Below are 23583 nucleotides of genomic sequence, written 5' to 3'. Positions count from 1 at the left end.
CGTGTTATAGCCTTACAACCTTTGTTGATCAAGTACTAACTGTACAAGCTTTTTAGTCACAAACCAGGATTACTAGTGCTAATCTTTAAGCAAGAATATAAAAATATACATTACATTTTTAAAGATAAAACTTTACCTTTTCCAAAGCTACTAGGATGTAGAAAGACAGAACTATTCATTTGTCTCTCTTCTCATGCCAAGGAAGTTGCTGGACACAACAACTAACCCCTATTTATGCTGAGGAAGTAGCCATGCATACAAGACCTAACAGCCATAGGCAGTTGCCAAAATGTCTTCCATTTTCTTGGCAGGACAGATAGCACTGTACCTTTGAAAATAGGGTATAAAGTTCTCTATTAACAAATGCTTGAATTGCAAGAATTTGTTTGGATCTGAATTATTGCAAAATATTTAAAGTACTTATATTAGTGTGGAAACCCATGTTTCACTAGCTGGACATGGGGTGAGGATACGTGAGGGAACTGAGAAGCCACATGCATTAGATCCACCCCATTTGAATGGAAGTGAAATCATAGATAATAATTGAATCAGTAAATGTTTTGGTAAACATAAGGAAAGATTATAGCTCTCATATTTTCAAACTGTCTGTCCATACCTCCATCATCATTACCTATGTTCTCAATTCAATAGGGTGTCTCAGGCACATAGAGCCTCTATCTCCACTCATAGAAATCTTTCTCCTACGCCCAGTGTGTCTGTTATGGTGATACATGAATTTAACAAATACACAAATGCTTCTTTAATTCTCACTTTTTACATTAATTTGATTTGTCATACATGACCAACATCATTCACATTACCTCTATTAACAAGTGCTTCAATTGCATCCCATATCATTCCTAAGGCATCCTTATCTAAATAATCCTTTCTTATGATTTCTTCACTCTATGTATCCTCATATTATTCCTTGCTCTATCTGTTACCCTAATTCCATCTGTAACATGTAAGTGATGCATCTCTTTTGCTCTTGATTTTGATGTATCCCCACCTGTATAAAATTTCGGTTTTAACATCCATTACTCTTACAAGCAAGCTTTTTGCCCACTCTCTACATGAATTATCTTCCAAAGAGAAACTTTAGTCTTCTTCAGGGTAGTCAAACAAGTAATAAGTAGCTCACACAATTAAAAAAAGTATTTAGAATGGCAAAAAAACATAATTTTCTAGACATTTTCATCATCACTTATTTTTATTTGATTTTACATACATTCGTTGTGGCTTTCTAGAGCCTGATACCTTGTATATTCGTAGCTGGTTCCTAAGAATAATCAGCGAGTAGAGGTTATCACCATTTGTGCGGTAACTGTGTTCTGTGGTACCCCAAGAGATAAGCGAGTCCGGGTGACCAAAGACTGTCATGCTTAACCAAGGTACAGCAACTTCACTTCTCTGGTTTAGCCAAAGCCTGGTAATGTGTGTTAAAATCATACTAGTAATTCATACTTGTAAGAAAAGGTGTCTATTCAACATATAAACTTCCATATATATGTAAATCTGAAAACATGATTAGATTCTTACCCAACATTATCTAAATGCAAACTTTAGCTAGAACACAAAACCAAACCAGAGTTTATCAGAAGTCAGCATACATACTTCAAAAAGGTAAATGAGACATATGCCTGGACATCTGCTTGTACAAAGATATACACAAGGTCATTATGAAAGATCCATAAATCATAAACAATATACATTAACTGGTAGGTCAAAAAGATTAACATTGTTTACCATTGTTTAAACAATGTCTGAACACCTCACAAACTAGCTTAAACCCAATAAAAGATGGAACAGCAAATCAATACAGGTTCATGTACAATGTATTCTCTATTTAACTCAATCTCATGATTTTCAGGACTGTCTATTATAGATTAAAAGTTATGCATATTGATTTTGAACTTACTCTCCATTTTATTGAAAACAGCAAAAAGAAAATGCTTTTCAGACGAAGCATGCTACTACAGAGTTTGTTGGTTGTACTATAAACAAGTAGAATTCACAATGCCAGAAAGTACCTATACTCCTCTTTCCACATATTTTCAGTGAGACTCCACTAACACCAAATTATAGTTCAGACTATTAATGGCACTCACCTGATCTCGTGAATCATGAGCTGCAGCTGATTTGGAGAAAAAAAGCCAGTGCACTGTAATGTACACAAGTTATTAACTTGGATATTTGGCTCTGGAGTGACCACTTCACACACTGTAGTACCCTCAGTGTTGCTAAATAAAACAAAATAGTGATTAGGTCCTAACACTGAATTTTATGCTTCCTGAGTATATATATAGGGGAGAAAGAATACTTCCCACGTATTCCCTGCGTGTTGTAGAAGGCGACTAAAAGGGAAGGGAGCGGGGGGCTGGAAATCCTCCCCTCTCGTTTTTTTTTTTTAATTTTCCAAAAGAAGGAACAGAGAAGAGGGCCAGGTGAGGATATTCCCTCAAAGGCCCAGTCCTCTGTTCTTAACGCTACCTCGCTATCGCGGGAAATGGCGAATAGTATGAAAAAAAAAAAAAAAAAAAAAAAATATATATATATATATATATATATATATATATATATATATATATATACATATATATATATATATCCTCCCATATAATTTACCAGGAATACTCAACAAACTTATACCTTTCGTACTATTCGCCATTTCCCGCGTTAGCGAGGTAGCGTTAAGAACAGAGGACTGGGCCTTTGAGGGAATATCCTCACCTGGCCCCTTTCTCTGTTCCTTCTTTTGGAAAATTGAAAAAAAAGGAGAGGGGAGGATTTCCAGTCCCCCGCTCTCTCCCCTTTTAGTCGCCTTCTACGACACGCAGGGAATACGTATATATATATATATATATATATATATATATATATATATATATATATATATATATATATATATATATATATATATTTTTTTTGCTTTGTCGCTGTCTCCCGCGTTTGCGAGGTAGCGCAAGGAAACAGACGAAAGAAATGGCCCAACCCACCCCCATACACATGTATATACATACGTCCACACACGCAAATACACATACCTACACAGCTTTCCATGCTTTACCCCAGACGCTTCACATGCCTTGATTCAATCCACTGACAGCATGTCAACCCCGGTATACCACATCGCTCCAATTCACTCTATTCCTTGCCCTCCTTTCACCCTCCTCCATGTTCAGGCCCCGATCACACAAAATCTTTTTCACTCCATCTTTCCACCTCCAATTTGGTCTCCCTCTTCTCCTCGTTCCCTCCACCTCAGACACATATATTCTCTTGGTCAATCTTTCCTCACTCATTCTCTCCATGTGCCCGAACCATTTCAAAACACCCTCTTCAGCTCTCTCAACCACGCTCTTTTTATTTCCACACATCTCTCTTACCCTTACGTTACTTACTCGATCAAACCACCTCACACCACACATTGTCCTCAAACATCTCATTTCCAGCACATCTATCCTCCTGCGCACAACTCTATCCATAGCCCACGCCTCGCAACCATACAACATTGTTGGAACCACTATTCCTTCAAACATACCCATTTTTGCTTTCCGAGATAATGTTCTCGACTTCCACACATTCTTCAAGGCTCCCAGAATTTTCGCCCCCTCCCCCACCCTATGATCCACTTCCGCTTCCATGGTTCCATCCGCTGCCAGATCCACTCCCAGATATCTAAAACACTTCACTTCCTCCAGTTTTTCTCCATTCAAACTCACCTCCCAATTGAATTGACCCTCAACCCTACTGTACCTAATAACCTTGCTCTTATTCACATTTACTCTTAACTTTCTTCTTTCACACACTTTACCAAACTCAGTCACCAGCTTCTGCAGTTTCTCACATGAATCAGCCACCAGCGCTGTATCATCAGCGAACAACAACTGACTCACTTCCCAAGCTCTCTCATCCCCAACAGACTTCATACTTGCCCCTCTTTCCAAAACTCTTGCATTCACCTCCCTAACCACCCCATCCATAAACAAATTAAACAACCATGGAGACATCACACACCCCTGCCGCAAACCTACATTCACTGAGAACCAATCACTTTCCTCTCTTCCTACACGTACACATGCCTTACATCCTCGATAAAAACTTTTCACTGCTTCTAACAACTTGCCTCCCACACCATATATTCTTAATACCTTCCACAGAGCATCTCTATCAACTCTATCATATGCCTTCTCCAGATCCATAAATGCTACATACAAATCCATTTGCTTTTCTAAGTATTTCTCACATACATTCTTCAAAGCAAACACCTGATCCACACATCCTCTACCACTTCTGAAACCACACTGCTCTTCCCCAATCTGATGCTCTGTACATGCCTTCACCCTCTCAATCAATATCCTCCCATATAATTTACCAGGAATACTCAACAAACTTATACCTCTGTAATTTGAGCACTCACTCTTATCCCCTTTGCCTTTGTACAATGGCACTATGCACGCATTCCGCCAATCCTCAGGCACCTCACCATGAGTCATACATACATTAAATAACCTTACCAACCAGTCAACAATACAGTCACCCCCTTTTTTAATAAATTCCACTGCAATACCATCCAAACCTGCTGCCTTGCCGGCTTTCATCTTCCGCAAAGCTTTTACTACCTCTTCTCTGTTTACCAAATCATTTTCCCTAACCCTCTCACTTTGCACACCACCTCGACCAAAACACCCTATATCTGCCACTCTATCATCAAACACATTCAACAAACCTTCAAAATACTCACTCCATCTCCTTCTCACATCACCACTACTTGTTATCACCTCCCCATTTGCACCCTTCACTGAAGTTCCCATTTGCTCCCTTGTCTTACGCACTTTATTTACCTCCTTCCAGAACATCTTTTTATTCTCCCTAAAATTTAATGATACTCTCTCACCCCAACTCTCATTTGCCCTTTTTTTCACCTCTTGCACCTTTCTCTTGACCTCCTGTCTCTTTCTTTTATACGTCTCCCACTCAATTTCATTTTTTCCCTGCAAAAATCGTCCAAATGCCTCTCTCTTCTCTTTCACTAATACTCTTACTTCTTCATCCCACCACTCACTACCCTTTCTAATCAACCCACCTCCCACTCTTCTCATGCCACAAGCATCTTTTGCGTAATCCATCACTGATTCCCTAAATACATCCCATTCCTCCCCCACTCCCCTTACTTCCATTGTTCTCACCTTTTTCCATTCTGTACTCAGTCTCTCCTGGTACTTCCTCACACAAGTCTCCTTCCCAAGCTCACTTACTCTCACCACCCTCTTCACCCCAACATTCACTCTTCTTTTCTGAAAACCCATACAAATCTTCACCTTAGCCTCCACAAGATAATGATCAGACATCCCTCCAGTTGCACCTCTATATATATTCTTTCTCCCCTTTTATCCCTGGGGATAGGGGAGAAAGAGGGGCAAGTATGAAGTCTGTTGGGGATGAGAGAGCTTGGGAAGTGAGTCAGTTGTTGTTCGCTGATGATACAGCGCTGGTGGCTGATTCATGTGAGAAACTGCAGAAGCTGGTGACTGAGTTTGGTAAAGTGTGTGAAAGAAGAAAGTTAAGAGTAAATGTGAATAAGAGCAAGGTTATTAGGTACAGTAGGGTTGAGGGTCAATTCAATTGGGAGGTGAGTTTGAATGGAGAAAAACTGGAGGAAGTGAAGTGTTTTAGATATCTGGGAGTGGATCTGGCAGCGGATGGAACCATGGAAGCGGAAGTGGATCATAGGGTGGGGGAGGGGGCGAAAATTCTGGGAGCCTTGAAGAATGTGTGGAAGTCGAGAACATTATCTCGGAAAGCAAAAATGGGTATGTTTGAAGGAATAGTGGTTCCAACAATGTTGTATGGTTGCGAGGCGTGGACTATGGATAGAGTTGTGCGCAGGAGGATGGATGTGCTGGAAATGAGATGTTTGAGGACAATGTGTGGTGTGAGGTGGTTTGATCGAGTAAGTAACGTAAGGGTAAGAGAGATGTGTGGAAATAAAAAGAGCGTGGTTGAGAGAGCAGAAGAGGGTGTTTTGAAATGGTTTGGTCACATGGAGAGAATGAGTGAGGAAAGATTGACCAAGAGGATATATGTGTCGGAGATGGAGGGAACGAGGAGAAGAGGGAGACCAAATTGGAGGTGGAAAGATGAAGTGAAAAAGATTTTGTGTGATCGGGGCCTGAACATGCAGGAGGGTGAAAGGAGGGCAAAGAATAGAGTGAATTGGAGCGATGTGGTATACCGGGGTTGACGTGCTGTCAGTGGATTGAATCAAGGCATGTGTATGGGGGTGGGTTGGGCCATTTCTTTCGTCTGTTTCCTTGCGCTACCTCGCAAACGCGGGAGACAGCGACAAAAAAAAAAAAAAAAATATATATATATATATATATATATATATATATATATATATATATATATATATATATATATATATATATATATAAGAGTGAGTGCTCAAATTACAGAGGTATAAGTTTGTTGAGTATTCCTGGTAAATTATATGGGAGGGTATTGATTGAGAGGGTGAAGGCATGTACAGAGCATCAGATTGGGGAAGAGCAGTGTGGTTTTAGAAGTATATATATATATATATATTATCCCTGGGGATAGGGGATTAAGAATACTTCCCACGTATTCCCTGCGTGTCATAGAAGGCGACTAAAAGGGGAGGGAGCAGGGGGCTGGAAATCCTCCCCTCTCTTTTTTTTTTTCAATTTTCTAAAAGAAGGAACAGAGGGGGGCCAGGTGAGGATATTCCAAAAAAGGCCCAGTCCTCTGTTCTTAACGCTACCTCGCTAACGCGGGAAATGGCAAATAGTTTAAAAAAAAAAAATATATATATATATATATATATATATATATATATATATATATATATATATATTCTTTTTTTTTACTATTCGCCGTTTCCCATGTCATCCCATCAATAATATTTGTATTAAATGCGACTATAACCACTACATGTTTATTTAAGTATCGCCCTCTTTATCTCAGTTGTTAAAACCTTTTCCTACCCATTATCCTATAACTGCACTTTTGATACTTATTTCCATTTTTATCTTTCTGACCATTAATACCTGTAACCTTATCCCACATTAAAATGACAAACTACTAGTAAATCCTGAGAAAATGAATTACTTCTGTCAGCCAAAGTTACAGCTTAAATAGAATTACGTAACTAGAGCCTAGCTTACGTTTATTAAGGTAGGTATGGGCTATGTATCGAGAAGAGTGTTTCCACTCATTATGATTACCATCTCCATGTTTTCTGGTTAATAAATTTTGAAGAAAGTGGTACCAATGGATCCTTTACACTTTGTAGAGTTGATATAGAGGGTAGGTTATTACTGCAACACTTCCTACTCTACAAGAGTCATTAGAAGATAGTCCAAGCAGTTTAAAGATTCAATACACCTCTCAGAAAAGAATTTACTTACAGTTTTATACCAAGTGTCTGACATCCTATCCATTCCAGAAGATCCTCTGGATCCACTTCTTCCTCAGTTTTGCCAAGTAAGGGCATAGCAGCCTCCGTCATGATACTATGACCCAAAAATGGACGCACTTCCTCAACACTGTAGCCAAGGTCATTAAAATATTTGGCAATAGAGGAAGGACAAACTTCTTTGTCTGAAACAACAATATACTGTCAACTGGAAGCACAATCTTATAGGATTTAGAATGTCTTTAATAGCTGCATGTGTCAAATAATGCTGTTGAAGAGGATGTTAAAGTTAATTGTGCATGATAGGTAGACAATGATAAAAGAATATGTGCACCATGCACATCAGCAGGAATGAGTCTTGCAAGTATATATATTAAACATAAAGATGATAAATATGCACGGTAATCATATGAGGAAGAAGGAAAGTCTTTGACTATTGAACTAGACGGTAATAGCATGTAGGTTTGTCTTTTCCTGTTGATCATTTAGAAGTGTAAATGGAGAAACTATAATCATATAAGAAAAGCCTGGGAATGAAATTAATAAATTCCAAGAGAAACTGAATTATGAGCAGAGAATCCGTAATCATACAAGGTGATAACAAGACAGTTTGAGAAATCACTATCACAGGTTACCAAGAATGTGTCTAGCATTTTCTGTATATAAACTAAAGAAAGATACAGCATGATAACCCACACATCATGGTGGTGGAGAATAAAGTGGCTTTCAGTTGGGAAGAGGGTGTGTTGAATTGATTTTTGCACTTAAAAAATAAGATAAAGTTTTAAGAGAAAAAGAAAAAAGAATATGCATCACTTAGTGATTTAGAAAAGACATATGACAAAGGAAACAGGGAAGCCCTTTAGGATGATCTGACTGTATACAGTGTGCATGAAGATATCTAAGGCTGTTATGAACTACTGTAATGGATGTAAAGCATGTACGAGTGCAACTGATGACGTGAGTAGTTCAAAATAAATATGGGAGTGCATCAAGGTTGTGTGATTTCCCCATGATTATTCAGAGTTTGTATGGATGAGCCATTATATGAAGTGACAAGAATGTAAGGTGGTAGCCGCATACTACACAATCATGGTACAGGTCAATGGAAATAGCTAGGGTTCCTGTATGCACATAATACTTTGTTGTAACTGAATCAGAAAAGGAGTTGGAAAACAATACTAAAGTTCTAATTATCTGACTATTATACAGCTTTATAAATCTCTATTCATATCTCTGGTGCCTGTTCCAACTGAGCAGAGTCTCCATAACTAGTGAACTCCAGTGCTGCTTCTTAGCCTTTAGTGCCTCACCTTTAACAGGCCACTGGCAGAAGGCAACTCTAGCACAGTGTTTGCACTGGCTCCTACCTGATGTTCCTACTGAGTCTTTCACCCCATATATGGAAATAAGGGTTAGGTCGATATATATAAATAACTAAATCAAAATATTATCAAAGTATGACAGGCATCAATGACCCAATAATAATTTTTTCAAAGTCTAATTAACTTATTCAACCATATTCATCTTCCTAGTTTTCTATACAATTAAAAAAACGCCAGTAACAATTACAAAAAGCCTCTGTAACTCCTATGCATATCATCCAAGTCTGCTCTACTGGCAAAGAACTTCTTCAGAATTACTGTAAAACTTGATAATTACAAACAAGACTACAATATCAATTGAAGATAACACTAACCATGTGGCACCCAGTTAAACCAGAAGTTAAAAGCAAGCTGAACTTCTGTGAAAGTAGTAATAACTTTGTTGTAATTAGGCTTTCCAGGCCTAAAGCTTGGCTCCTTCAAATTCACCTCAACAACTGTCAAGAGAAAATATCAGTGACTTAAAAGACAAGCAATTAAGGAGAGAAAGTGTACACTTCCAATTTTTATTACGTACATGAACAACTATATCAAAAACATGTCTGGTTAGCTAAGATTCTATTATCTTTATTTATGAAATATACTCACTTTTGTAATATAGCTAAACCAACTAACTATTTCATTATGAAACTTTTTCTTGTCAATCCATATTACCTGCATAAAAACAAAATATTTCCTTGACTTTATCCTCAGCTTTAAAAGAATTAAGGAAAATACTGAATTTTAATCATATGAAAATATACTTTAAATTAGAAAGTACACTGTGAATAAAATAATATACAGTATATCATTCATGACATTAAAACAAATAAAGCTTTGGCATCTGCAGCAGACGTCTGTCAAGATATTTACAAATTCTGTCTATTACAGATTAGCTAATTAAAACGTTACAGCACAGCAGTCTGAGAGCTCTCTCACAAGAAAATACATTAACTTACCATATTTTTCTAAGGGTTTACGGAGTATGTGAGCAGACAACATGCCATTCAACCGAAGTTCCTGATAAGTGAATTTGTTTAGTAATAAAAGAAGACGTCCATTTGGAGTCAAGGAAGCACTGTCATCCAAATCTAGCCTGGTATCACAACTTATTGCATACAGCTGACCTGTGAATGTATGTAAATAAGTTTGTTGAAAAAATTCTACACCTGTATCATGAAACAGATAATCTGTATAGAATCTCAAAAGTGTTTTGGGTTTCTGAGAGTAGTATGGAGGATGATGAACAGTTCTGACTATAATAAACCTATGGGAGTCAGTAGTGGTTCCTTCCCAGACAATGAAAACTTATGAAGTCTTAGTATGGGACACAAAAAGTCAATCCTTGTCCCTTCCATCAGATTTTCAGAACAAGTAATGGGAACACATAAAGGAGCTTTGCTAAAGTCAGTGGATTACAGGCGGAAAAAATGTACAATACAAGTTTGCTCAGCTTTACAATACTTACAAAACAACATAAAACTTTTTTATCATGGCTTTACAATCTTAGCTGACCTGGAGCTTAAATTTCCATGTTAATCATACTCTTCTTTTTTAAAGAGCATATTCATTTTAACTCTTAAAGAAGGATTACAGTAAGACAGCCCCTCATAAGTAACTTCACAAATATGGATCAAACATAGATGGAATAATCTCTTAAACAGTATTAATGACACAATGATTTGGAATCACCAAAAGACCTAATACCACTGTTACAAGCACATTTAATAAAACTGCAAAATAAGACATGGTATTTTAAATACCTCTGTTTACAAAAGCTTGAAGAAAAGTTGAAGTACATAGCTGTAACAAAGGCAGCTGCTTAATTAAGTAGAACTCAGTGTCTTCAGTCAACACATCACTCATAAGTTTTGGTATGCTTGGTGTGTCTGGGAGAAGCAGGGACACCTGTAAATATCAACAAACAAATTAAAATAAAACTACTCGAGAGCGACTTTTGATGCAACAACCTACTAGATTTGAAGGAAAAAGTAAGTATGCAGCATCTAATATCATGCATATCACATAAGTGAAAAGTTTGAAATTATTAATCTAACAGCTTATATAATATCTGAAGTCATATGTCCTCTCACTTTGGTATTGAATGGATGATCATCAATGACCTGCTGCCATGAGTGACTGTGTTCTGTGTCATCCCAGGTTTGTTGGCTGTAATAAACTTGGCTTTCAGGGGCAGGGAATTTCACTACTTCAGGGTTCAGCATTTCCAATCATGTGTATGTCTACAGTAATATCTGGAATAATGTCACAGAAATAAACATTATTAAAAAAAGACATGACAATCACATTAAAGTCATAACATCAATGTTGATCTAAATCTAACATCCATAGCAAGAATAAAATTCTTAGAATGGCACCACCAGACAAAAAATAATGGAATTGAATTTGAAAAAATAGATTCAGGTCAGACATGGGCAAATATTGGTTTGGGAATAGGGTAGTAGATTTATGGAACAAGTTGCCAAGCACAGTAGTAGAAGCTAGGTCTTTGGTAGCTTTAAACGAAGGTTGGATGTGTTTATGGTTTTGGGTGTAGGGTGGACAGACTCAGGACCTGCCTAGCATGGGCCAGTAGGCCTCTTGCAGTATCCTCACTTTTTATGTTCTTATGGTCTTAAGATGGAATATGCATACCTTTCATCAAACATTTCAGGTAGCAATCATCTGTATATCCCTAAGTCCCAAAAAGCTGAAAAGTTTTGCCAAAGAATTGTACTCATTGGCGTGCTCACTCTTTTACTGTTGTCTATGAAGATATATTCGTAAAAGGAATGACCAGAATCATATCTACTTCCAGTGCTAAACAGTTAAAGTATTTGGATAAAGTGTTCATGAGAAAAAGTTACAGCCCTTTAAATGGTGTTTTATTTACTACATCATACTGCGTAAGATCTACCTGGACGATCTGCTGTTAATTGCAGTAATGTTATTACATCACCTGACAAAATGTACAGATAGACTTTAACCCATTCACTGTCAGGCTTAAGGGCCATTCGCCTGTATTAATCAGTTCTCTGAAGAAATGTCTTAGTGTGATCTTTTTAGATACTCTTCCAACTTGAAAATGTTAGAGTTTACATATTCTCACAACAAAAGCTTCTTGAAATAATAATAATAGAAATTATATTTCCAAAAAGAAAATGCATAAAAGTTGCTGAAAAGAATTCTTCAGTATAAAAAAAAATTCAGCAAAAAGTGTACTCCAGAAACATAAAACTACCTTACGTAAAATATTACCATAACTTCCTTAAATCCACACCATCATTACTGGAAGATCACATATCAAAAAATAGAGTTGAGGTAAATGACTGAGCCCTGCCCTTACTGCCAATGATTGAATATCTACAAACTGAAAAGCCACTTGCGCCACTACAATCCCCACAAGCAGCCATTCCAAGTGATCCCTAGCAGCAGACCATATCAATGTTGGTACACATTTACAATAAATCTTGGCTGATATGGAAGCTTGTGAAGTTTTCATAGAATCAGATTTTTTTTTTTGAAAAGTTATTGGTCTACCAGTCCTATTACATTAATCAACTCTACGTTTTCGCCAGTATTTATAACCTTTACCACTGTCGTCATAGTATGTATCGTTAGATAATATCATAATGCTCCAAATAACACCCTGCAACCTTTACTGTATTCTGCACAAGAGCACTGAAGAATGACATCACTCAAAATCCATAGACAGGTTTGCTGGGGAGGCATACTGCTACATCAACAAGTTCTCCATAATTACTGCCTTTCTACAACACCAATCGACAGATCCAACTGCGCAATAAAGATAATAAAACTACCTCCTTCCCGTAAATCACTTGCATGTACTCCTTATACCATGTCCACCTAGTTTCATAAAGAAATGTGGTGGGGTTAAACTGTCACTTTACCATAATTCATTCTATTTATTCTTATTATATCTGTCTAAGATTATTCTAATTCTTCAGTGGACACAAACCAAAGTAAAACTGATGTTCCCCACATGCACCACGTTGAACTTTCAAAACCTTGTTTGTTTACATAGTGGCCGTTCTGGCTATGAATCCGGATATTGATCTGAACTTGTGGACCATGAACGACTAGGTCATCTGTGCTCTCGTGATAGAGCATCACAGAAGTATTATGCACATATTGTTTGTGGATTCAAAGCTACGACCTGTCTTAGTGGGAACGATTAAGACAGATTTTAGGGACTTTTCCTTATAACGAGCAAGCCTGACCAATATATAAAGTGTTTCTCAATTTGTACTGATTTTTTCTAGTAAATTAAAAAGTATCAGAACTTATTTATAAGATTTACCCTTATTGGTCATAATCATTAAACCTTGAGGCATCGTCTTGGTTGATTTCTCGGTTATCAGTTAACCATTCTAATTTTAGTGATTTTTTTTTTTCCTACTTACTGCTACTTCCATCACTCCCTCATATAACAATTAACAGACGTCTTTATTGCAACAGTCTTTCTTTCAGTTATATTTCCCATTTCCGTTGATGTCCCTCGATATACACTGGTGGTAATTCATGGTACATTCAGTTACAATAACAAGAAATCAAAAAGCCCAGAAAACCATCTGTGTGACGCGTTGTTTTAAATTCGTGATATCTTCCTTCATACTATCCCCTTCCATTCTCCAATATGGTCGCCTGGTGTACCATAAATTTTGGAAAATAATTGTACTGAAATAGGTGTGCCAGAATAACTTTAAAAACTCCTCCTAATCCATGTGCATTATATATATATATATATATATATATATATATATATATATATATATATATATATATAGATATAGATATATATATAACTTTAATTATCAAAATCACGAGGCGCTACGCCCGCTTGTCAAACGTCTTTTATTCCCCAGCCATTTAAATTTATCCAAACAAATTGCTGGTGTTGCTGAGGCGCTACGGTTGAAAAGGTGGTTGTCAATTCTTCGTTACATTGTCTCCTGCGATTATTTTTGGTATGTTTATCACCCCTCGCACAGGTTAAAGCTGGCGAAACATACTGTAGAGAGTTTACTGTGCTCGTACTCAATGCTGATCCATGTTAGAGGTGATGGGAGTTTATGGTATTTAAGTGTTTTGGGTTAATTGTTATTCTCCTCGGCAGTATGATTTCTTCTTATATGTAGGGAAATTTGATGGATCATTTTCAGGTGAATACTGGTTGTTTCACTTGTTTGGTTCTTAAGCACAATACAGCCAGCAAATGCATGTAAGGAATCTTGTTTTTATCTAAATATGATTTACCCACACCCCTTAATAAGACAAAAAAGTAACATTCAAATTACTTTCAATGTTAATGAGGAAATACGATTCTTATGACAGTGTGTTTATATTGGTTTTGTTCAATATTTTGTTGATTTTACGAGTTTAACCACTTTTACTATAAAGTACCTAACATTTTCCTTGATTTCTGTAGCCTTCCCCATTATTAGCTTATTTATGATTTAAAAAAAAAATAATCCAGATCATCTTATGTAACTTTACTCATCTTTCAAAGCTATTTCATGTTTATTATTCTCGATGATTAAAGTTTCAATGAAATGATTAGGGCATTAAAGATTTTTTGATATTATCTTGGTCAGATTACATCTGTACATTCATGTTCCAGTTAGTACAGTTAATGGTTATTTAATAATAGAATTTCCATGTTTTAAGCAAAAATTAATCTCTATAAGAAATTGATTCAGAGAATTTCCTATAACTTTTTCTGAGAGATTATGTAAATGGTAAGTTTTATGAATTATCAGTGCAACTTGTTTGATGAGGCTGATATACTGGTACTGTCTCAGTATGCTTGTACAGCATTATACAGGTTGTTGTTACATTTAATCTTCCTAAACAGTACAACAGCAAGATGCCTCGTAAGAAGCGTTCACGTGTGCCTAGCCGGGCCAGGCCAATCATTCTAGATAACTCGGTTGGTGAGCTTGACATGGAAGCTGAACAACGCAAAGAGAAACTTCGACTCCTTCTACAAGATTTTGATCATGAAGGTTGGTTTCAGATATATCTGGCATATGAGTTGAATCTTTTAATCAGTGTTATGCCTTAGGCATATTGTTTGTATCTCATCATCCATTCATACATCTGTTTCTTTGAAAGCCTGGTGTATGTGTGTGTATGTAAGTCATGGTAAAAAGTCATTGATCAAAGACTTTAACTGTAGCTCACAAATGTTTTCATGTCTGACATTTATTCAAAGATTTTTATATTTTTGTGTAGGCCATTTGTCAGTACCTTTCATTTAAGTCCCCACATGCATATGCTAACTCTTTTCTTGATTGTCATATGTGACATACATGGACTGTTCTGTTTTGATTTATCATCCATTGATGTTTGTGCCAATTTTTTTTCTTATTTTTACGGAATACTTTGTATTAACTCTTTCACTGCGGTTTATTTTCTGGCTAATCCTCAGAAAGTGTCATTTATCCGCCCAAAAATAAAAATGCTAACTGACCTTTAACTTACCTTTTAGTTGACTTTTTAAAAAAAAAATGTATATCGGGTCAGCATGTTTTTTTTTAAGATCTATATTAATGAAAAATATTGAATGGGACAAAAAAGTAATAGGTAGTATCAAGTATACCTTAAAACATTAGATTATTTAAGTGACCTTATGTATTTGTATTACAGTTCAGAAAAGGGTGGAGGTTATGGAGGAAGAGATCAAGGCCATTCAGCAGTCCATCCGCCAGATGTACAAAACAGATTTGATGCGTTATCCAGCAGACACCAGAAATATGCTATGGATTGATTATATAAAACAGGTTAGTAAGTATTGTCTACTGTACACCATTTGTTTCTCTTCTTGTTGATTCCTGTTGCAGTAGTTCATTTGTCTCTAGTACTATCTGAAAAGCACAGGCTACTGCCTTTAAATCTTATGGATAACTGCTGGAAAGTTGATGATAAGCATGCACCAAAGATAAATGCTGGGTCAGTAGCTACATGGGAAGTGGCAATCATGTGTGAATACATGTATATCTGTGTACACTTACTTCCTGCTGTAGGAGTATCTTCCATGTTTATGAGGCTCCTGCAGAACTCATGAAACTGGCTGTTTCCACTGGTCAGGAACTTAGGCCATAAAGTGCAGTGATGTGTGTGCGTCTGTGTGCTGAAATGTGAGGCAATTGAATGCTGGTTGCATCATGGGCTTGAAGGGTCGTACAGTATGTTGAATGATGGGTGTAGCATTGTAAACATGAATAATGTCCAGAGCATAGATTAGAAATGTGGCTTGTGTTCATCTAGGTAGTGTTGCTTCTGATGGGTGTATGTCTGATGGGATGGAGTCTAAAACTGTGTTGGGAGGGCAATTATTTAGTGCTTGATTGGTTATTTTAGTGTAAATGTGTTTTGTGAGTTAAATTTGGTTGGGATGGGGAGATCTGTGAGTAGAGGTTGCTGAAACATGAGGCAGGTGTAAACATTTTATTTGTACTTTTGGGGATTTGATGGTTAGTTAATGAATGGTTTAGGTGGGAGGGTTCTAGTGCTGTTGCAAGAAATTGAGTGCTAAGCATATTGAGGTGAGATTGCACTGGAAGGATATTTGGTTCATTGTGTAGGTGTTGATTGTTTGTGGTTGCTAGACAGCCGGTAATTGTTCTGATTTCACTATTTTGCATGGCTTCCAACTTTGTTGTACTTGCTTTTGAGAGGATGGATAGCCAGGCAGGTGAGGCATAGCTTAGAATGAAGTATTTGTAAAGAAAGAATGCTAAGGAATTTTATCTTGCCAGATCTGGTGCCAGTTTAGTGTTCTGGGGCATGTGTTTTTTGTGTTGCTTTTGTTTTGGTGATGTGGGGAGTTATTGTTCATTCAAAGTAACTGGAGGGTGGATTTTTTCAATTTGGAGTTATGTTTGAGGAGATACCATTCTCAGTGGATAGAAAGGAGTACAATCTCAAGGACTTTTTTCATCTAAAAGAGTCCATTATTTCCTACTGCCCATGCAGTCATGCCTTGGAGCTGCAGGAACATCATAAAAGGGATCATGGAGTTATTTAATGATAGATTAGTATATATTGTTATCACATAATCCCAGGACTATATAGATACAGATGTAAGCAAAATTCCTTCATAAAAGTGAGATGGCATATGACGATATTTTTGTACTCATTCAGTCAAATAGCTTGGTAGACATTGTTTATCATAATAAGATGATTTATTAATCACTGTCAACTTATATTGGAGTGAATGATGAAGAATCTTCGCTTATTAATGATGCTGTGCTACAATTCATTGTGCATCAAGAGTTGTCTTTTAGAATCATTAGAAAGCTCACCATAGTTAAGGGGTAATGAATTCTTGAAGGCATGATTTATTTTCCTAAACTATCCACCAAAAATATTGTACAACTATTCTTAACAAACTGAACTAAGCAGCTATTTGTAAATAGATGTGATTTTATGAGGGAATTTCATTGGAATAGGTAAATGTTAGTGTGGTCCACTGGAAAAAGAATATCTATATATGACAGGTATTGGATAATTGCTGGTGATGCAACAATCTTCAGATTTTTAAGATAATGTACTCTATAATTTGCACCTTAAGGATGTTGAAGTTTGGCTGATGCTGAATACTGTATTATTTACATTTTTATGAAAGGTATTATGAAAATGGTTTATATAAAAATTGCTTTAATTTCCAAAATATTTTTAAATATGCTGTATATGATCTTTTTAGAATAATGGAGAAAAGACTTCATCTGTGAGGAATAGTATGGCTAATGTGATAAGCTCAGCAGACAACTTTCTCCAGTTAGCTGCTAAGAAGCGGGGTCGCAAACCTGTAGAATCAAGCAATGCTGATGATGAAGTTTTTGTTGTACCTTTAACTACTACCAGAAGTGAGTATTTTTATCAGCCTAGAATATTCTCTCAAGTGCAGGGTTCTCTGGTTTATTAGCTTTGTAAGTGATAGATTTATTGGCAACAAGAGAGATTGCTTTTAACTGTACACTGCACATGAGGTAACAGATGAGCTGATCTTTACTTGTAATTATAATGCACTCAGCAAGCTAGAATGTTTGATATATATGTAGGCTTTTCAGTGTATATGTGGCTGAATTTGAGGTACCCAAGGATTGGAAGAATGCATGTGTATTGCTGTTTATATAAAGGAAAAGGGAGCAAAAGTGAATGCTCGAATTCCAGTGATATAAATCATTTGAGTGTACCAAGTAATGTGTATGGGTGATTAGGGATTTATAGAGTGGTGGTATCTACAGAGCATCAGACTTGGGACAAGAATTTGGCCTCAGTAGTGGCAGAGGATGTTTTTTCTACTAATTTGTTCATTATTCCCAGCCTTACACCTTACCCTAATTTTCAGTCGGAAGCCACTTGGGTATCTTATCTTTGTCACACAGTCATCCACAGTATCTTTACAATGAGAGTAAAATACAAAATCACCTTCACACTCTTACACTCTTATTTTGTAACTTCTCTACAATATTAGATTCTTCCTTCAGTCTTCATGCCATTAGGTAACATTTGCACATCTTTCTTCTTATATTTTGTGTATGTGATGAAGCACATTGTAAATAAGTAATTTGGTTAATAGCAGTTAGTAATGTTAACCTCTGTCAAAGGTACAAGGAGAGGACGAAAGAAAACTGTGTTAGGGACAAGCCAGGCTGACAACCTTCCTCCACCATCCTCGACATCAAGAGTACAGTGCAAAAAAAATATGGTGAGACCATAATCCTCTTTGCTTTAACGTGAAATTAGCTTTTGTTATAATAAATCATAGTTTGATACTTAATAACAGATATATTAGCTGTACTGTAGTCTTAGTTTATCTGAATTCATTTGGTTGACTGAACCCCATCAGATTAAGTTTTTTGGCAATTCAAGTATTCAGATTTTTGCTTTATTATGTAAAGGAAAAACATTCACTGTCTTTAAGGGTTATCACAGTTATGAATTTATTTGGCTGTAACAAAGTACTGAAATGCACTAAACATTAAGAAAGCATGATTTGAAATATGAGATGCAGCGTACTGTACTGTATGGTATATATTGTATTTGTAGTTACAGTTGTGCTTAGCATTACTTTGTGTATCATTCTTGAAGCACTGCACCCTATGCTACATTCTTGACAGTTAATACCACTAGACAGTATTTTCCTTTTCTGTTCCACATTTTGGTTAATGTTTGGATTGAAGTTGAGTTTGCACTTACTGCTTCATGTATGGTCATGGAACCATGGAAGCGGAAGTGAATCATAGGGTGGGAGAGGGGGCGAAAATCCTGGGAGCCTTGAAGAATGTGTGGAAGTCGAGAACATTATCTCGGAAAGCAAAAATGGGTCTGTTTGAAGGAATAGTGGTTCCAACAATGTTGTATGGTTGCGAGGCGTGGGCTATGGATAGAGTTGTGCGCAGGACAATGTGTGGTGTGAGGTGGTTTGATCGAGTAAGTAATGTAAGGGTAAGAGAGATGTGTGGAAATAAAAAGAGCGTGGTTGAGAGAGCAGAAGAGGGTGTTTTGAAATGGTTTGGGCACATGGAGAGAATGAGTGAGGAAAGATTGACCAAGAGGATATATGTGTCGGAGGTGGAGGGAACAAGGAGAAGTGGGAGACCAAATTGGAGGTGGAAAGATGGAGTGAAAAAGATTTTGAGTGATCGGGGCCTGAACATGCAGGAGGGTGAACGGCGGGCAAGGAATAGAGTGAATTGGATCGATGTGGTATACCGGGGTTGACGTGCTGTCAGTGGATTGAATCAGGGCATGTGAAGCGTTTGGGGTAAACCATGGAAAGCTGTGTGGGGCCTGGATGTGGAAAGGGAGCTGTGGTTTCGGGCATTATTGCATGACAGCTAGAGACTGAGTGTGAACGAATGAGGCCTTTGTTGTCTTTTCCTAGCGCTACCCCACACACATGAGGGGGGAGGGGGATGGTATTCCATGTGTGGCGAGGTGGCGATGGGAATGAATAAAGGCAGACAGTGTGAATTGTGTGCATGGGTATATATGTATGTGTCTGTGTGTGTATATATATGTGTACATTGAGATGTATAGCTATGTATATTTGCGTGTGTGGACGTGTGTGTATTTACATGTGTATGGAGGTGAGTTGGGCCATTTCTTTCGTCTGTTTCCTTGCGCTACCTCGCAAACGCGGGAGACAGCGACAAAGCAAAATAAAAAATAAAATAAATATCCCAATAATTTTCCTGGGGATAGGGGAGAAAGAATACTTCCCATGTATTCCTTGCATGTTGTAGAGGTGACTAAAAGGGGAGGGAGCGGGGGGCTGGAAATCCTCCCCTCCCGTTTTCCTTTTTCCAAAAGAAGGAACAGAGAAGGAGGCCAAGTGAGGATATTCCCTCTGAGACTCAGTCCTCTGTTCTTAACACTACCTCGCTAATGCGGGCAATGGCGAATATGTATGAAAAAAATATATCTCTATATGCATAAACATGAACACTTTCAAATATAGGTTGCCATTACCTACATTCTATGCCTCAGAGGCAAACATATGATATTGCATATGTTTAATGTTTTCAGTGATTTATTTTTTTTTTTCTTAGTTTCATTACCTTTATTCTGGTTATCATATGTATGAAAAAAAAATCTCTTTATATGTATAGACATGAACACTTTCAAATGTTAGTTGCCTTTACCTACATATTTCATGCCTCAGAGGCAAACATTATAATTTGATATTGCATATGTTTAATGTTTTCAGTGATTTATTTTTTTTGTTTCATTACCTTTATTCTGGTTATCATAACAGGTCTGCTGTGCTTTGGTTTTTTGTTTGGTTTTACAAAATGTCTAAAGAGTTTTTTTCTCCTCATGCCTAGTATCTTCCCCTTAATTTGAGATGGCCATGATTGCTCATACCATATCAGCTGCTTTGAAAAAGAAATTTAGTTTATACATGACAAATTGTTCCTGACAAAATTTTGAAAAGGTTTTGGGTCTTCCATTGCTCATCCGTCAATACAGCACTTTTTTTCAATTGTTTAAATATTTCTCTTCCTTGTCAGTTGATCATTCTATATTTTGTTGTAGAACATGTCCGAGTAGATAGGAACCTTAGACAAGAGCATAAGGTAGAAGTACTTAGTTGGAACATTACGTAGGAGCCTCTGAAAACATTGTACTAGAGTTGCCCTCTGCCAGTGGCCATTTAAGAGGGAAGCACTGAAGGCTAAGAAGCATCACAGGAGTTCAGTAATTATGAAATCTCTTGCAATTGCCACCCCCTTGAGAGAGTTCCCAAAGGGGACAGGTGTCAGAGATATGGATATATAGATGGAGAGATAATACAGTACTTGGGCTCATTGTTTGTTTCCACTCTGGTTTGGTTCTTTTGCTTTTACTATATTGAATCTACTTCACACAGACTTTTTTTCCTTTGGCTTACTCTATTATGCTAATTTGTACAAACAACAAACACAGTATGGGAAAGTAATTGTCATGGCTTACTTTAGATGCTTCTGTACTGTTTTCACTCACACTTGAAACATTCTTACTCAGTGTAGATCATATTTTTATATTTCAGATTAGCATTGCTGTATGTGGTATGCAGTACCATAATTGATTTGATTATTATTGAAATACTTGACTGTGTCTAGACTACCCCCATCCTTTCCATCCAGAGGTTCAGATGAGTTTGGTGCAAATAACTAGAACTAGATTGTATTTGAAGTGGGGGAAATGACTGGAAAGGTTGAGATGAAGTGAAAAGGTGATACGATACAAACACAAGAAAATTATGCATATTGGAAATGGATAAAACTATTGAATAAAAGATGAAGGGAAAAAGCTGAAGATGCTGTCTGAGCTCAAAGAACAGGATATGAATGTATGTGGAATTCAGGCATGTCGTAATGGTCTTTGAAAGTTTACAGGACCAAAGATACTGGTATGTAGATTTTGCATGGGCTTCCCTGGTAGATGGTGAAACACAGGTTTTCAGGTATAAAGATTTAATTCTATTTTGTTTTAGTATTGGAATGAACAGAATTGCAGTTTAAGGTGATGCACTGCTAATAGTGATTATTTTTATCTACTTAGCTGAAAGGATATAGAGACAGCTACAGAATGAAGTAAAGGGAAAGAGGTGATGTGAGAGGTTATTAAGTAAACAGCATTGCACATCATTCTGTTCATTGCAGATATATGAAGAAGAGATGTCTGGCTGTCCCTACATTCTTTAGCCCAGCACATACAAATATGGAAAAAGCTTCTTCTTTTTTACCCTAATCAGTACTTTCTCCAAACTCTAAATACTTTTTGGGATTTGAACAATAATTTTAACATTTTGAAGGATATGGCAATGACTCCAGCAAACCAGAACATCCTCCAGGGCTTCATGTCTACATTAACTGTAACTCCAAAATTTGACCCACGTACTCCACTTCCCCCTGGGACAGTTAAGAGAAAACCCAGATTTGGTGAGATTGCAATTTCTCTAACTGGATCACCACTCCAAGTGTCACCTGCTGCCATACCTAAAGTTGGCATTGAGGTAAGGTATTCTGTGCTTTGTATTTACTCTTGCTGTGACGTGAAATTTTGATCTTTCTTTAACATTTTTCAATAACTATTGTATTTGACCATATTTACAATTGAAATTAAGTACTTTTAGGACAGTGTGTGGTGTATAGAAAGTTCATGTAAGGAATGACAGGGTAAAAGAGATTTTTGGTAGCAAATTTAGTACATTAAGAGTGACAGGGTAAGAGGTGTGGTAGTAAGTCGAGTATGATTGAGAAAGCTGAACAGGATGAACTGAAATAGTTTGGGAATATGGAAAGGATCAGTGAAAAGAGAGTGAGTAAAAGAATATATGAGAAGTGGAGGGAGCAAGAGAGAGTGGGAGACACAGGAGGTGGAAGGATGATGATAAAGGGTTCGAGTTACTGGGGCCTGAACACACTGGAGGGTGAGAGACATGAATGGTATAGAGCATATTGGAGTAACATGGTATGCAGGGGATGGTGTGCTGTTAGTCGGCTGAACCAGGGTATATTTGTCCCAGAGTGACATGGCATTCTTGAGCTTCACTTGCAGGAGACCACTTTGAATAAGAAGTCACCCTCAGTGAGGTTGTACCATTGCCTACTGGCAGAAAAGAGCACAGCATCATTGCAGATCTTCCAATTCCAAAGGAACCCAACTTTTCATACTCCTCAAAGCTGTGGAAGTCCCATTAAAGAGGTCCTGGGGTAACATAACTATCTAATGGAAGCATTTTAAGCAAACTTGGTGAACTGGTTAATTATCTCACACATATCTTACACTTGTAATAACTTCAAGATGCTCTGCCAGGGATGGATGGCATCACTTGACACTGACAACATTGATGAAGAAACCAAAGCAGAACTTCAGCAGTTCCATGAGAGAGTTGGTAAACTACTGAATATGTGAGACAGGTAGGCATGAATAGGTAATGAAGAAATATTCTGTTAGTCTTATTTGTAGCATGGGTTATACCCTGAACATATCTTAGTAGTGTTAATTTTGTATCACTGCAAAGATTGGATTACTGTTAGTTACCTTTTTATAACTTTCTTAGTCTGGACACTGTTATATCAATCTTGTGAATAATTATATTATTCACATTTTTGTAAAAATTGGTTTAAGAGACAGTCATTAGGTCTTTATTACTGTGTATGAAACATTTGGTGTAAGCTTTATTGAAAGTAGAATAAATAATGTATATATATTTTTTCTTCTATTTCCTCATTTAGAAATTGAAACAAAAATACAAGAAGG

General features: G+C 37.0%; 2 protein-coding genes across 6 annotated transcripts; one reads left to right on the top strand and one right to left on the bottom strand.

Moving 5' to 3' along the window:
• Positions 1-1180: 1180 nt before the first annotated feature.
• LOC139763850 (ribonuclease P protein subunit p40-like) lies at positions 1181-12938 on the bottom strand. Of its 4 annotated transcripts, none has more exons than XM_071690195.1 (8): positions 12782-12938; positions 10896-11057; positions 10566-10710; positions 9762-9929; positions 9138-9260; positions 7431-7623; positions 2109-2240; positions 1181-1426 (listed from the first exon to the last, which is right to left on the bottom strand). In XM_071690195.1, the coding sequence occupies exons 2-8, from the start codon at positions 11025-11027 to the stop codon at positions 1201-1203; spliced, it is 1119 nt and encodes a 372-aa protein (XP_071546296.1). In that variant the 5' UTR covers positions 11028-11057; positions 12782-12938; the 3' UTR covers positions 1181-1200. The 4 variants fall into 4 exon arrangements, with proteins under 4 accessions (XP_071546296.1, XP_071546299.1, XP_071546297.1 ...); XM_071690198.1 differs by having other exon boundaries at positions 12714-12822; XM_071690196.1 differs by lacking the exon at positions 12782-12938 and adding an exon at positions 12624-12740.
• A 733-nt stretch (positions 12939-13671) lies between these two features.
• On the top strand, positions 13672-23533 carry borr (borealin-related). Of its 2 annotated transcripts, none has more exons than XM_071690200.1 (7): positions 13672-13790; positions 14678-14828; positions 15472-15605; positions 17531-17693; positions 18438-18538; positions 22133-22333; positions 23137-23533. In XM_071690200.1, the coding sequence occupies exons 2-7, from the start codon at positions 14690-14692 to the stop codon at positions 23233-23235; spliced, it is 837 nt and encodes a 278-aa protein (XP_071546301.1). In that variant the 5' UTR covers positions 13672-13790; positions 14678-14689; the 3' UTR covers positions 23236-23533. The 2 variants fall into 2 exon arrangements, with proteins under 2 accessions (XP_071546301.1, XP_071546302.1); XM_071690201.1 differs by having other exon boundaries at positions 13683-13745.
• Positions 23534-23583: the final 50 nt, after the last annotated feature.

This window comes from Panulirus ornatus, chromosome 48 (assembly GCF_036320965.1).
Source record: "Panulirus ornatus isolate Po-2019 chromosome 48, ASM3632096v1, whole genome shotgun sequence".
Lineage (NCBI taxonomy): Eukaryota > Metazoa > Arthropoda > Malacostraca > Decapoda > Palinuridae > Panulirus > Panulirus ornatus.
Note: the sequence above shows the minus strand (reverse complement) of the source record. Positions and strands in the feature narration are given on the sequence as shown.